Genomic DNA, 16,367 nt, shown 5'->3' with positions numbered 1-16,367 from the left:
ACCAGCCAGTTGGTTCATGCATGCTCTGATGACACGGCCCAGAATGCCGTCTGGACCCGTGGCTTTACGGATATTCACCCGTCGGAAGGATCGAGTTACAGAGACAGAGAGTGAACTAACCTCTGTAGCTTCGGCCGCAAAAGCTCTCTTCGCAAGGGCAGTGTTATTTCCCTTGAAACGAGCATAAAAAGTATTTAGCTCATCTAGGAGAAAGGCGGCAGTGTTCACGGCAGAGTTTTTATTCCCTTTGACATCTGTGATGATATTAATTCCTTTCCACATGCTTCTTGAACTGTCCTTCAATCTTGTCCCTGTACTGGCGTTTGGCTGCTCTGATAGTTTTGCGGAGGGTGTAACTGGCTTGTTTATGCTCCCCCGCGTTCCCAGAATTAAAAGCGGATCCTAAGATCTTATTGTGAGTGATCCAGGCATCCTCAGTAAAAGATCTACCTGTGGTACATGGTGTGTGTTCCCTTATCAACAGTGTGTCCAATTTGATTGCACACTTTCTCCTGACCTCCTCAACTCCAGAAAGTTGAGCTATGGATGCAGCTGGAAACTAATAAGCATATAACATAGCAACACCAAAACACTATGATACACATTGTGGTAACAGTAAAACCCAGTCAGTGGAGCCTATCAATTGCTGTGTCCAAATATCCATACTTCTCTACTACTGTATATAGTATGCCAAAAACAGTATGCCAATGGAGTAGTATGTCAGAATCCATAGTATTCATGAAGCAGTAAGTGAGAAATAGCCAGATGACCTACTATTTCCAGCGAGATTTTGAAGTGCGGATTGACTGGACACTTAACGATCCCATAATCCCTCAGGAGCTGATTCGACGTCACGTTTAAAACATTGGATTTAAAGGAACAGTAGTGAATTGCAAGGCGGACACCTCTTCTCAACCGTATGTGCAATATATACCAAGATAATTGTTCCTTGTGCTTGAATGGTGCTTGTTTAACAAAGCCAAAGCAGATTGTTTTCGTGGTTGTTTTCATTATGTCATACACTGGTGGCTAAAAGTTTGGAATAATGTACAGATTTTGTTGTTTCAGAAGGAAATTTGTAATTTAATTCACCAAAGTGGCATTCAACTGATCACAAAGTATAGTCAGGACAATACTGATATAAAAAACAGTACCATCACTTTTTGAAACAAGTCATTTTTTTATCAAATCTAGACAGGCCCCATTTCCAGCAGCCATCACTCCAACACCTTATCCTTGTGTAATCATGCTAAATTGCTAATTTGGTACTAGAAAATCACTTGCCATTATATCAAACACAGTTGAATGCTATTTGGTTCATTAAATGAAGGTTAACATTGTCTTTGTGTTTGTGTTTGAGTTGCCACGGTATGCAATAGACTAGCATGTCTTAAGGTAAAAAATTGCAAAAAAAAAAAAAAAAAAAGAAACAGCTTTCTCTAGAAACTCATCAGTCAATCATTGTTTTGAGGAATGAAGGCTATACAATGCTTGAAATTGCCCAAAAAAAAAAAAAAAAAAAAAAAACACAAAAAAAACAGAAGATTTCATACAAAGGTGTATACTACAGTCTTCAAAGACAAAGGACAATTGGTTCTAACAAGGACAGGAAGAGATGTGGAAGGCCCAGATACAACTAAACAAGAGGATAAGTACATCAGAGTCTCTAGTTTGAGAAATAGATTCAATTTTTTTTATTTATATAGCACAATTTAAAAACAACAACAGTTGACCAATGTACTGTACAATGTGTTCACAAGAACTTTTTAATACAATAAAACCCACAATAAAACAAAATAATATATACCTAAAGACATAAAATAACAAACAACAGAGAACATCACAAGTTGTAGGCTAGAGAGAAAAGATGCGTTTTTAACTTATATTTAAAAATATGTAGTGTTGGAGCAGTCAGTAAGCTGTTCCAAAGTTTAGGTGCGGCTATGGCGAATGCTCGATCACCCCTAGATTTTAGCTTCGACTTAGGACAGTTAATAAACTCTGGTTGGCGGACCTAAGAGCTCTTCCTGGACGGTGTTCACACAAAAGGTCAGAGAGGTAGGCAGGGGCTCGGCCATTTAAGGATTTAAATACAAGCAAGAGCACTTTAAAATCAATTCTAGAACAGACAGGAAGCCAATGTAAAGACACTAGAACAGGAGTAATATGTTTACGTTTACGGACACCCATTAAAAGTCTCGCAGCTGCATTTTGAACCATCTGTAATCTAGATATGGAAGAATTGTTTATTCCCAAATATAGGGAATTACTGTAGTCCAATCTAGAGGTGATAAAAGCATGTATCGCTGTTTCAAATTGCTTGATGGACAAAAAGGACTTCACTTTAGCAAGTACTCTTAGTTGATAAAAACTGGATTTTACAACTGAGTTAATTTGCTTGTCAAATTTAAGGGCACTATTAAAAAAGACCCCCAAATTTTTCACACAAGTTTAAAATGAGAAATTTAAATGAGAAGTTTTAGGGGCTTCTGAAGAGCCAAACACAATGATCTCAATTTTACTTTCATTTAAATTCAAGAAACTTAAAGACACCCAGGCCTAAACATCAGACAGACAGGCAACGAGAGAGTCTAAGCCATTTTTATGCTTCAGGGGCAGATACATTTGTGTATCATCCGCATAGCAGTGATAATTCAAGCCATGTTTTTTTTTTTTTTTTAATTGAGCCTAAGGGAAACATATAAAGAGAAAACAGTATGGGGGCCAAAATAGAGCCTTGGGGGATCCCACAAGTCAGGGGAGCTACACTTGAGTGGAATTTTCCTATGTTTACAGTAAAACTTCTATTTTTAAGATATGATTGGAACCAACAAAGGGCAGTTCCTCTAATGCCCACAACATGCTCCAACCGAGAAAGAAGGATATCATGGTCAACCGTATCGAATGCAGCACTCAAATCCAAAAGAACCAGGACAACCGAGTCACCAGAATCAGTGGCTCACATGTCCTCAACTGACAGCTTCATTCAATTCTACCCACTCAACACCAGTTTCATGTACAACAGTAAAGAGAAGACTCAGGGGTGCAGGCCTTATGGAGAGAATTGCAAAGAAAAAAAAAAGTTTAGAGTGGGCAAAGAAACAGACATTGGGCAACAGATAATTGGAAAAGTATGTTATGGATCTTAACCCCATTGAGCTTTTGTGGGATCAGCTAGACTGTAAGGTGCGTGAGAAGTGTCCGACAAGACATCTATGGCAAGTGCTACAGGAAGCAAGGGGTGAAATGTCACCTGAGTATTTGGACAAAATGACAGCTAAAATGAACAGCTGTCATTGATGCACGTGGAGGATTTTTTTATGAGTAGTTAAGAAGTTCTGAATATTTTTTTTCAAATTGTAATAGTAATTTTCACGTTATTAATGTCCTGACTATACATTGTGATCAGTTGAATGCCACTTTGGTGAATAAAAGTACCAATTTCTTTCTATAAGAGCAAAATATGTACATTATTCCAAACTTTTGGCCGCCAGTGTATATTTGGGTCACGAGACGATGACAATGTCCCTGAATGAAGTATGTCCGAAATCTATTTATACTACTCGCATGCATACCTAAAAGAACCACTGTTTTGCTGGCAGATAAGTGTGTCCTTCATCAAATACAGTACATACTGAGACAGTACGTGGTTTCGGACGCAGCAAACGTTTCTGAGCAGTTGAAACAATTCTGTTTACATACTGCACATACCTGACATTTTGACACGTCCAATTTTTGTCCAGTCTGATAAACATTAACTTACATTTCTGTCTTTAAATCCTCCAAAAATGTACCCCATTCACTTCCATTTTAAATGCCTAACTGCAATTTCAAATACTGTTAAAGGTTGGACAAGCCTAAATACTTTTTTTGTTGTAATCAACTTTATGCCACATATGCTGTTAATTGAGCTTAACTTGAATTAAACCCAATATATTTCTGTAAGACATAACCTGGCTGATTCATTTCTTTAAGACATAACCTGTTTTTTTTTTTGTTTTTTTTTTTTGTTCTTTTAATACCCCACTGCACAGTACAACTTGGTCTTGGTCCAAATTGATCCAAACTGAAATTGAAACTTGTCCAAATTTTACAGTTTTTCTTTTTCAGTAATGCACATTTAATTACTGAAGTGTTTGTAATAAGTTTACAGTGTTTCTCTTAGTACTTAATCCCCACCAATACCTACCTTCCCTCAATCACTAGATACAGTATACACTTATTTATTCTACTAAGTACAAGCTAAACTAATCTTCTCTGAGGCAATTTTGTAATTAGCTGTTTGTCCCAAGTTCAGAAGGTACTGTAAGTGTAGTAGTAAAAAATATGTCCTCTGCTTCACGCCTCCCCCAAACTATCTGGTATTCTCTACTTTACTGACAATATCAACAAATACATGTGGCTAAAAAGAAGGAATTGATCACAAATAACATAATCAATGTCTATATGCGACATAGAACCGTCTTCATTCCAGGAGGACAGACATCAAACAGACTTATTTCTGTCATCACACATGACCACATTAATGCCCATCATATAAATGAGACTGATGTTTCACTCAGTGAATAATGCCTAGGGTGACTAGATGACAACAAATATGATTCGGGCAAGTAGGTGACAAGGCCTGGTGGGTAGTGTGCATGCTCTGATATGTTGCATGGTAGCACTATGCAAGCAACCCGAGGTCAAATCCGGCATGGTTTGATCTACCTTATTTGTTTTTTTAATTTTTTTAACAGAAAATCATGGTAATTGAAAATTGATTGTATACATCTTGTCTTTGGAGCCAAACTTTAACTAATTTTGATACTGAGATCAAACAAACAGCTAAAGTGCTAACAAATTATCCTTAGAATGCTTAAAAGATGTCTGGAAATGGATAGGTTTTGTCAGATTTCCAAAAGCAAGTAGCTTTATTTTTTTTATAAGCTATTAGATAGTTTAAATAACAAATGCCGGAAAAAAAGCATGAGCATGTAAAAATAAATAAAAATAAAATAAAAAAGAGCCATAATTAATTCATTCCATCAGCGAAACTGTCCAATAAAAGGGGGTTTACCAAGACAAAGTGAGTGGTATTTGGCTGGTCATGTGACCTCAACATGGCTGCCTCAATGAGGCAACTTTGATGCTCTCATAGCAATTTCAGCACGAGTTTTCAATCTATTTTTAAGCTACGAGGGCCGTGATGTTGTGAAAACCACATTAAACACATACAGTGTAATGAAATATCTGAAGGATTGTAGCTGCAGGATTTGGCCTGGCCAAGCATCAGCACATGGAAAAACCATAAAGAGCATTCTGGATGTAAACATGAAGCGTAAGTGCTTTAGAGCTACACATCACAATGTAACCAATTAGACATATTCGAGACGTGCAATTTCAGTTTTTTTCTGAACAGCTGAAATGAAATGACCATTACTGCAGGTCAGAGAGTGCAGAAATCTCTTCTGAGAAAACACAAGCACACTCTGGATCTCCATGGCACCTGCTTCACCTGCAGCCAGAATGGATGCCGTGTCAGGAAAGGTAAAAACACACGAGCCCTTACCCTGCCATGACGATGAAAAAGTCCAGTCTGTTCCAAGTATCGCCAAGGTAACAGCGACGGCCAAAGATCCCCAGAGCCACCATCTTCACCACCATCTCCAATGCAAAGAAAATGTAGATAAATGCATCGAATGCCTAAGAGAGATAGAGAGAGAGAGGGATGGAGGGAGAGAGGGAGAGAGATCAACAAAGCCAATTTGGAACAGTCCATGTCTTTAAACTTTCCATGAGAGAAGAAAAGTGAGGTTAGTGGAGGTGTAATCCAAGTAAGGGTACTAACTGTTTGTCTGACCAAAGGAAAATGGGGGGAGTATTTAAGAAATCTGTTTGAAAACAATCATTCTTTTTGCAATTCTGTTTGGTGACGCTAGTGTCACAGAAATTACACATTTCAAATGTAATGATCTGCAATCCTGGCAGGGAGGAATAGCAAAGGGATGATGTGTATGTGTATGTGTTTGTGGAAGGAATGAGGTCTTATGGGTTGCATACTTAGGGGTTTCTATTGTTTGCCTATGTACAGGTAAACATGGTTGTCTTTGACTGTTGTGCTGTATCTCGCTGTATTTTTTAGCGTCTTGTGTAGGAGCGCATGGTTTTTAGACGCTGTGTCTAGTTAAAAAGAACTTTAACTGTTAAAAGCACATCTGAAGACACCTGGGTTTTGTGGCACGTTGTCTGGCTTTTATTAGCACAAGGACACGATTGGTGTGAACAGCTCCTTGATGAAAAATCACAATAGATATCTCTTTATTTCTCCTAGACAGGAATTGAGGTCACACTTTTGCTTAAAGCTGATGTTCAGATGTTAAATTTATTTTCTATTTCAGCTTAATATGCATAAACAATAAGTAGGGTAAACTATTCGTTAGTTGATTTTTTAAACACTGCGGCTCTGTGACAGTTTCAAATTTACACAACAACATTGGCTTTATATTTTTATTTTCTCTTTATATCTCATAATTTTAGATTAAATATATTCATCTCATAACAATATTTATGCATTTGCAACTGATGTGTAAATGCATTTGTTCTTGCTCTATGAAAATACACCTAATTGCCACTTCAGATGCAGCTTCTGTGCCACCTTTACTGTGTAAAGATGGCTTTAGTCCCCATAGGTTTAGTATTCATTGCAATGGGCATTAAATCTCTTAAACTCTCAACCTCCACAATATTAATCTGCCAGTGGACTGTGACTATCCGCTGCGCTCATGATTTGCATCAGGGCGACAACGCCAGCCTCGCTTTGAACTCCACGGGAACAGCGAAGTGATAGTTAAGACTTGACGTGCTTCTGTGATAATTAAAATGCACCTTACATAGGCTGAAAATACTTGATTTCTATCACAAGTTCCATTTGGGCTTGTTTTGTACATCAAATAATAGCACAAACAGGTCCTTTCTCCATTGTTTTATCACTGACAGGGAAGTGCTGTTGTGGTGTGTGTGTTACTGTAAATACTTCGGGTGGACACATTACAAAGGTTCCGCCCTCCCAACCAGTATTTATGCTGGTTTATGCTGTATTAACGGTTAATGCATTAATCGCGATTAAGAAAAATGTATGCGTTAAACTTTTTTAATTAATCGCATGCGATTAACGCGTTAATTCCGACAGCACTACCAAAAACACATATCCGTCCTGATGCGTCCCCGGAAGCAGGTGAAGAGTCCAAGTCACAGGTGTAAATGGGGACAATAATGTCACAAATTTGGCTCAGATTTGCCAAGATACCAGTGTCTGCAAGTCTTCGGAACTCTGCAAAAGTCAGAGGTTTCTAAGTGTAAACTCCAATTATGTTAATATAATGTGAAGAAAATAATACATTATTTTGATTATAAAGTATTTTCATGATTGCGCAAATTCTAAGTGCAATTTTCCTGCCTGTGCAAATATTTATTAAGAGATTTTGTTAAACTATCTAAAGGTCATGGCTTATTTTTCAATTATTATCATTGTTTATATGTACAGTTGTTTTTATGATCAAATTTATATTGGTAATTTTCCTCCCGCTGTCATAGAGTGATTTTTAAGCCACTGCAAAAGGGCACAGAGTTGGACAGAGTAAAATGTTCGGATTTGGTATGATTTTTTTGACCACTTCATTATTTTGAATATATTTTTGTTTCAATTGGAGTGTAATTTGAATTTAGAAATATATCTGGTTTAATTTTTTCGTGTTTTAATAAATGCATTTTTTTTTTTTTTTTAATCAAAATCGACTGGCAGAAGTGAGGTGGATTCTGATACAATCACTGTTAATACTAGCCATGATTTGTGTGTCAGTAGATGAAAATTATTAATAATACTTACAATCTCTATAATTTCATGGAGCATACATCCAAATTCTGATGAGAATCACATTTTCTATGCGTTTAAAAGAAGCGTGTCACTGTCACAGAAATATGTCTGACATTCAACAAGGACACAGTTAATGCACAAAAGAACATAAGTCCATATGTCTATTCTTTTAATTCATTGCATACAGTCCACCAAATTCTTATGAATGTACTGTCTTTGTTTAAATCATTGGTGCTTGAGGGAATGGACTGTATAATAGGACGCAGATGCTGGAATAAACCTGAAAGAACCTGAGAAATGAATTGCACTTGGCCCAGCCATTTTACGTATTGCGCGTGTGATTCTGCCAAACCCACTTGCGCCTAGACTTAGCGTATGCTTGCATGAAAATACCAAAACTTCATGGCCATGCCCATTGACTTTGCGCTTATGACTTAAGGCATTGTGTTGCGTTTAACACTTGCACTCTTAAAATAGGGCCAATTGTGTCCTGTTGCGACTTTCATTATCATTTAATTGGTGTTAAAGCTAAAGTATGTAATTTCTGCGACACTGGCGTCACCGAAAAAATAAAACATTGTTTTCAAAACAGCTTTCTGGATACGCTCTTCACCCATCATTGGTCAAACAAAGAGATAATCCTGCCCCAACTCATGGCACTGGTTGAGTAATGTTGTTGGTGTGGGTCTAAGTGGGTCTCTCAAAAGAAGAAGAGGAATTTTTATAGCGCCACAGAGACAGTATTTACAGATTTAATTAAATTAACCTGTGAATGACTTCTAGTTGTAAGTGCACATTAAGCTAAAAATGTTTCATACTTCAGCTTTAATAAGTGACCTTTGTTTTATACTCTGAATATTTCCTTGGGGAAATACTTATCTATGTGTTGCATGGAATAATTTTTACACAATATCTGACTGCTAATGTCAGTTAATGAGTTCCTAAGAGAAGTCTAAAACTCAGACTGAATGGATCTGAAGGATGTGAAATGAAAGGGCCCTTAAGAACCCTTGTGTACGAGAATGATTGATTATTAAGTCCAGTCAACACCCAGCCCAACTGGGGCCTTCCATATTTAGTCTCAACGGCCTCTCGCTTCATCTGACCTAGGGCAACCCATCCTGAATGTAATTACCCCCCCCCCCCCCCCCCATGATGCTGGGAGATTAAGTCTGATTCGTCTCTGCAACAGATGATGATGCACTTCAAAGAAAGCGTTTCTTTCATAAACAATTGCAAACATCACGCAAGTACATAGACTTTAAGAGGGCTGTTAATTAGCTCCATTCAAACACTCCAACGAGTGATTGTTGCTGTCAAAGTCCCCACTGCATTCTCATAACGACATCAGTGATAGTATTTTTTTTGATTGACTGTTTAGGTGGACCAGTCAGACGCCCTCATTAATGGCTTTGTTTCTTGTCTTATGTTGGTCCTTCAAACCAATGTAGACAGTAATTTTTTATTTCTGTATTATGTTATGCTCATGTGGGGATAATTACAAAGATGTGAGAAGTGTAATTTTCCTGCACATACGTCAACACACACAAATACACGTCTGCAGAAAATAGAACGTCTGTTACCTTGTGCCACGAACTGCCCCTAAGTCTTAAGTCACTCTACAGGTTTTGTTTTACACTACAGTGAGTCAGAAGTGTGTGTATGTGTGTGTCAGCAGACAGGGAAGGGGACCGCTGTGCAGTTATGCCAGTTTGGACAACTGCCCATGAGGAGCCGTGAAATGGAGAGTTTGAATCTGGCCGGTGCTGGCGAGTGGAACTGCACTGGTTTAAGCTCCCCTTTGGGACCAGAACAGACACACATCTTGGCACCAAGAGAACGCTTCCTTAATACTACCTTCCTCTGCATGCCATTCCTGACATATGGCTCTCAATACGAGACTATACACACACAGCAAGCAGGAGAGAGACAGACTCTCAGTCCTGCCCACACACTTTACGTTTTGAACTTGTCTTTGTCTTTTAGTTTTGCAGTCAATCCAAGAAGAAAATGTAAAAATGTAAAAAAAAAAAAAAAATCTTAATTTGCATTTCACTCTTTGAAACTCACTTTACACACAGTGAGTACGACTCCAAACGTTCTCAACACCACTGCCTCTCAGCGAGAGCTAAATGCCAAAGAGGGAATGCTGTCAACCATCTTGGCTTTGCTCTACTGGCTAATAAAATGTTGAGTCATGGCTCTCACTCTCTTTCAGCAGCACCTATAAGAAGGTATAGCTGCCATCAGATACTTGTGGCCTGCCTTCCCTGCTGAAAAGACCAGCATGAATTTCAATGAATGGCTAACACTATGCTGGCTATTGCTGGTTTGGTGCTAGTCGAGCTGGTCCTGCCATCCACTTGAAAGTTACTTGCGATGGAAAGTTGATTAAACAAAGCATACAGTTGACCAGTTGTTTGGATAGTTCAGCCAAAATTATAATTCTCTCATCATTTACTCAACCTCATGTTGTCTCAAACAGTGACTTTCTTTCTTCTGCGGAACATAAAAAAAAAAGATATTAAAGACATGGATTAAACCATTCGAGTCCTTTATGGTGCCTTTATGTCCTTTTTGGAGCTTGAAGGCATGAGGGTAACGTAAATGATAGTAAATGATGAGAGAATTATCCTTTTGGGTGAACTATCCCTTTAAATATATATAACTTGTTAAATAAGAATATTGTCATTTTAAATAAACTTGGTTTATTACTACTGATTTATCACAGGATTTATCTGAATTTCAATCCAGGCCTTGTAGGGACACCAGAATTCCATGCTGGGAACCTGCATCTAAAACAAAATATATGTTGGTGAGCTATGCTGGTCTTTTCAGCAGAGAAAAACATGCACTATGCCACATTTACAGGGAAGCCTGAGATATATCAGCTCAGCCCACAGTCAGCATTATCTCTTAACTGGGCTATGCACTGTAGAAACTAATTGGGAATTGCAATAAAACTAATTTTATTTGGAGGAGAGCCCAGTCATTAGTAGAAGATCTTTATAAGTTATCATGTCTTGGATTAAATGCCTGTAAGATGACTTTCAGTCCACATTGCTCGATCTTTGTCAAACTTAAGCTATCATCTTTTTAATCAAACTAAGTCAGTCACTCTTGGTACCGTTATTATCGTAAATACAAAGCTTGTGGGTCTTGACTTTCTCGAGGATGTTGCAAAATGGCTGGGCCTCTTTCATACACAACCAGAAGATGTTTGCAACCATAGACAGAACATTATCTTTCAAGTCAAATCACCAACCTACAATCATTCCTGATGACAATGTCAACAACAGGAGCATACAGATATACAAATTCATCACATATTAATGTCTGTGGGGAAGGGCAGCCTGCAGGAGTTTTGATTTATTTATAAGATACATAGAGTTTTCTTGAATACAAGTGTGAAGATTATGACCAAACGAAAAAATGCTATTTTAAGTAATTTCAGAGCACCACTTGAACAAAACTGATTTGGAGCGAGTTCATGACAAACAGAATAGTTCACCTAAAAATTTTCTGACGCCACACGATACCTTTGTGTGAGAAACAGATCGATATGTTAGATTTGTAAACAAAATGTTCTTTGTTTAGGGATCTTTTCAATGAATTGGTTGATTCAATTCTCAAACCCAATCTGAATGATTTGTTTACAAACTGAACGTACTGATCCATTTCTCAATGAGTCAATGATCCAGTTGCAACGGTTAACAGCTGCAATTTCAAAACAGACAGAAATGTGCGAAAGATGTCTGATTTGTGAACAAAGTGTTCTTTGTTTAGGGATCTTTTCAGTGAATCAGTTGATTCGGTTAAGCAAACCGATTTGAACGTTCTGTTCATGAACTGATCTTGATCTTGAGTTCTTGACTCACTGATTTAATGATCTGGTTGCAGCTGTCACCAAAAGTGGTTGCACGGCTTCAGAAGACTATAAATATATGGCACATGAGTCATCTAGACACTTCAATAATGCTTTTGCATCTTTTTTTTAAATTGAAAGCTTTAGTCTATCTATATTTTAATTGCATTGGAAAGGCACTGTAATTGCATATGTCGTAACTGCGATAAGGTTCCATTGACAAGCAGTATTTCTATTCACATTGAACGCAATAATGCTGCTCGACATGGCACAATCACAGCCAATCAGAATATGTATAATGTTTAATGTGCTGTTATGAGGATGTAATTTTGGACCAATGACATTTCACAGTGTGCGGAGCTATCTGGTGCAACGCTGTAGTAATAGAATCCTAACGACTGGCAAAATGTCCTCTACGTGGTTGCTGATTAGGAAATAAACTCTAACTTCTAAGAGACACCTTTTATCGCGTCGCTTTAATGCTTCACTTCAGGTTAGTACATGATGTTAGGAATTTCTCCTGTTGTGTTTCACAGAAGAAAGAAAGTCAAACGGGCTTTAACTATCCCTTTAAGTTGTGCTGTTTATTAGAGCTCCCTGGTGAACTGGAACATGTCTGGGATTATGATTTGTTAACAGGATGATCATGTACATTTTTATATGAGGTCTCTAAGCAGGCTCCCTGGACCCCAGGTGTCAGATCAGGGTGAGATAATGAACACAGCAGGGCTTCTGAGACAGTGGATGCTGGGCAAATTTCTATGGATAGTTGCAAGAAGAGGAGTACACATGAAATATTCTGAAGGTCTTATAAGCATTCACAGGCCAGTTCTCTGTCAACACAATCCCTGGAGTTCTGTCCGCTTCGTCAAGCTCTCAGAGTGGGAGAAATAGGCTCATTAACCACAGAGAGTCGAGAGGGATGATAATAATAACAGGATGGAAAGAGAAAAGGAAGACTATGTCCTGAGGGAGAATGCACCAGGAATCTGTACCTGAACTAAAACTTAAAGGTGCGTTCAGTAAAATGTCTATTTATGTTTATAGCCACCTAGCGGCATAGATGCAACATCATGCAAAAACAGAAGTTCTCAGTAAGCGATGTCATTGTAAAAATATGCAATTCATAGTCAGCCATGATTTATTTATTCTGTGAGTGAAAGCGTCCAATAAGAAGGGATTATTATTGAAATAATGCTAGTCAACATGGCAAAGTAAAAAAATACTATTCTATGATTACTATTTATTTGTTTGAAAGTTTAGCAATTAGCAAAAAACAAAAATAATAATAAATAAAAATTGCACCAGAATTTGCATTTTGAGAAAGCTATTCGCTTTCTGGGACTGGCATTAGATTGTTCCCACACAATACAACTCAGTGACTATGGGATATTGCATAGTCAGTGTGTTGTATTGAACCACATTTCCCTCCTTCTGGGAACAGTAGTTACTGCATTACTTTACGTTCCCATTCAATCGGTTCACTCTGCATTCACCCATAGTTAATGTGTTGTACCCAATTTCCTTCTGGGAACAAAAGTTATTTGTGTAACTTTACAAAATGTAAGTGTATAAGTTTAAAAAGAGACAAAGAGTGTGTCTGTGTGTCCACTGACCTGCAGAATCTGACAGCGCTCAGAGGTGCAGTCGATGTTCTCACAGGGCTGGTACATCCCCAGAGTGACGCAGTTCAGCAAGATCACCATGATGCTGATGCGCTCGAACCAAGTGGATGGATAAGTTAAGGCCAACATATTTCATCAGACACATGAACACAATGCATAATACAAAATAAATCTGAAAAGATCTTGAATTTGTTTCATAAGTCTTCAGTGCTTACAAATCATTATAAAACATAACATCTTGTTGAACAAATGTGGACGCATGTTGGTATAGTGTATGTCAGAAGTAAAGTTTATTCGTTTGTGTTAGCTATCATTTTAAAGCTGATGTGTAATTTATTTGATGTTACCATTCTCTCTCGTATCTCAGTTTAATATGCTGAGTCACCAAAAAGTAAGCCATTTGAATCAGAATCAGAATTTGTAGGTTGATTTCACCTTAAAGTTTAAAGTCCAAAGTAGACTTTGGTTGTCCATGTTGCTTAAGTGCACAGTATGTGTGAGGCAAATTTTGTCATCAGCACAGTCCGAGCTTATTTTTTCGACACGCAGATAGTCCTCGTCTGTGCACGTAGTTGGTGCACATGCCTGACATCAACTGTACTACAAGATTATCACAAAGCAGCTGAAGTGCACATGTGTCGAACGTGTTTGTATTTGCTCGTGGTCAAATGAGTATACTTTGTCATTCGGGCGTGATCCGATCTGGAATGCAGAAAAACTAAGTATACCCGGGCCTTTACACTGTTGCTCTCTGGTGCTATTAACCTTGTGCAACCCCGCATACACATGCGTGGACATTGTATTTTGGCTTCACTATACACAACATATAATTTAAATTCATTTAAACTAACTGATCTCAATTCAGAAGATTTTAGTAAAGGGTTTTTTTCTGTACGTCTTTCGATGTACAGAGACATGTAACAAAACAACATGGCGCCGACCACAGTAGAGTTTGTCTTTGGGAGAAACAAAACTACATCAGAAATCCTATATTTTCTGCGCATTATCACATTGAGGATCAGTGGGTTCATCCAAAACTGAAAAAGACTTTTGCTTTCAGATGCTTTATATTGAGTTGAACTGGAGGATGAAAATAAGGTGCATTTCAAAGTGTCATTTAGCATCCCTATGCAGCTAAGTGCATTAATTCCTAAAATCCGACCAAAAGTTCAGTTCAGTCTGCAGAAGATTTGTGGACCACTAAACATGTTTGGCAGACATGGGACAATGTTAATCAGTACATAGATTCAGAATTTATTATGTAGAATTTTATTTTAACATGGTTGGCAGTGATTGGATGATGCTGGCTTTGAATCAGAATGAATTATGCTAATTTCTGATGTAATGTCTGTAATGTCTCAAACACATGAATAACCAACACATAATAAACAATGTGATAAAAAACAAAACAAAAAAATCAGACTTTCTATAGCTTGGTATTATTTAAAATTTTACAGTTTACTGTAGTACCACTGACCACATACATTAGCGTAAATTTTTCGGAAAACATTTTTTTTTTTTTTTTTTTTTTTTTTTGCATGTTTATTAGGTGCTACTAGTTACAAATCAAAAAAGGAAATGGAAAATGCTCACAGTAGTCATGCTTGGGTCTCAGGAGGTTAAAGCCTGCTTCTGTTGAGTGGCCCATTCAATTCGGCACACCAACTTTGGGTAACCAATGGTGTAAATTTGGGGCGAGATTATCTGTTTGTCCAATCACTGAAAAACGGGGGAGCATTCTGGAAATTGTGATTCTGTTTGGTGATGCTTGTGTCATAGAATTACACAACTCAGCTCAAAATTATAATTTGTATAATTATCTATCAATAAGTAAAACACAGTTTTTCTCCCTCCCTTCTTTCAGGTCTGTTAGCTAGAGTTCCATCTTCAGCTCTCTCCACTAAATCTCTACAAGCCTCATCTCTTTATCTTTATGGACCATTTCTTTTTCAATTTACTCTCTACTCCCTCTTTTCCTCCGGCTTGGTCAACCTTTTAGCAGGCTATTTTTTCTGTTTGCACATACTGTTCTCAACTTCCTCTTTCACTTATTATGTTTCTCTCTATGTCTGACTCTTTCTCCCACTCTCCCTTAGTGCTACGGCTTCCTCTTGCCTCTCATCTCCAACACTTGTCCTTTATTTCCTGTTTTCATGGAGCATTCCACAGTGTTTGAATTATATTAGCTCCAGGGCAAGGTGCTGCTGATTTTACTTTGTGCTGTATCTAACAGGAACCTTGCTTAGCGTGCATGCACACACACACACACACATATATACATATATACTATTATATTCTTCACTTAATTAGAACCTACCAAAAATGCACTCCACTGGGGAAAAAAAGGCTTATGGCACATAGTCTGCTCCAGGGGCGCCATATCATGGCTGACCCTGCACTCTGACCCCCGCCTAGCTGGGATATGTGAAAAAGAAGAATTTCACCATATATGTGCAAATGTATAATGTGTGATAAATAAAGAAAATTATAATTATTATAGAAAATTATAATTAAAAAATTATAATTATAGTCATGGGCTTATTTTTACTTTTTCTTCAACCCAAATTTTCCATGAGAGAAAACATTTACATTTCAATATGCATGTGCTGTTAGACTAAAGGATTTGCCACTGTGTTGGCCACAATTTCAACTTGTGTGTGTAATATTGTAAAAAGCCTTAGAAGCTTTTGTCCCTGCTTTAATCATTCGAGTGGAGACGGCAACCCCCATAGGGTTAAATCAAGCACCCGCATCATGCAGCAAAATGCTTGCTATGGTTACTGGAGGAAATTGCCCCTTTTTTTTTATTGATGATACCTCATCAGGTTCTGAGGCAGGCTTTTGGCAGAGGCTAAAAAAACACCCACAGAAACACTTAAATGACATTAAAGAGACAGGATCACAGAATCAATGTTACAGAAACACATGAGAGTGAGAGAGAGAGAAGGCCAATGGGTTGACAGAAACATTGCTCGTTTAGTTAATAAAAGATGGAAGGAAGGTTGAGGGAGTGTGAAATGAG

General features: G+C 37.8%; 1 protein-coding gene across 1 annotated transcript in view; it reads right to left on the bottom strand.

Annotated features, from left to right (window-relative positions):
- The window catches only part of LOC127451954 (voltage-dependent T-type calcium channel subunit alpha-1I-like), a 293,925-nt gene that overhangs the window by 157,539 nt on the left and 120,019 nt on the right, over nucleotides 1–16,367 (bottom strand). Inside the window, exons 3-4 of the mRNA XM_051717045.1 lie at nucleotides 13,337–13,448; nucleotides 5,552–5,685 (exon numbers count right to left, since the gene is read on the bottom strand). Of these exons, the coding sequence (XP_051573005.1) occupies nucleotides 5,552–5,685; nucleotides 13,337–13,448 (246 nt within the window). The remainder of the gene's footprint in view (nucleotides 1–5,551; nucleotides 5,686–13,336; nucleotides 13,449–16,367) is intronic.

Source organism: Myxocyprinus asiaticus, chromosome 14 (genome assembly GCF_019703515.2).
Source record: "Myxocyprinus asiaticus isolate MX2 ecotype Aquarium Trade chromosome 14, UBuf_Myxa_2, whole genome shotgun sequence".
Taxonomy (NCBI): Eukaryota; Metazoa; Chordata; class Actinopteri; order Cypriniformes; family Catostomidae; genus Myxocyprinus; species Myxocyprinus asiaticus.
This window is presented reverse-complemented; position numbering and strand designations above follow the sequence as displayed.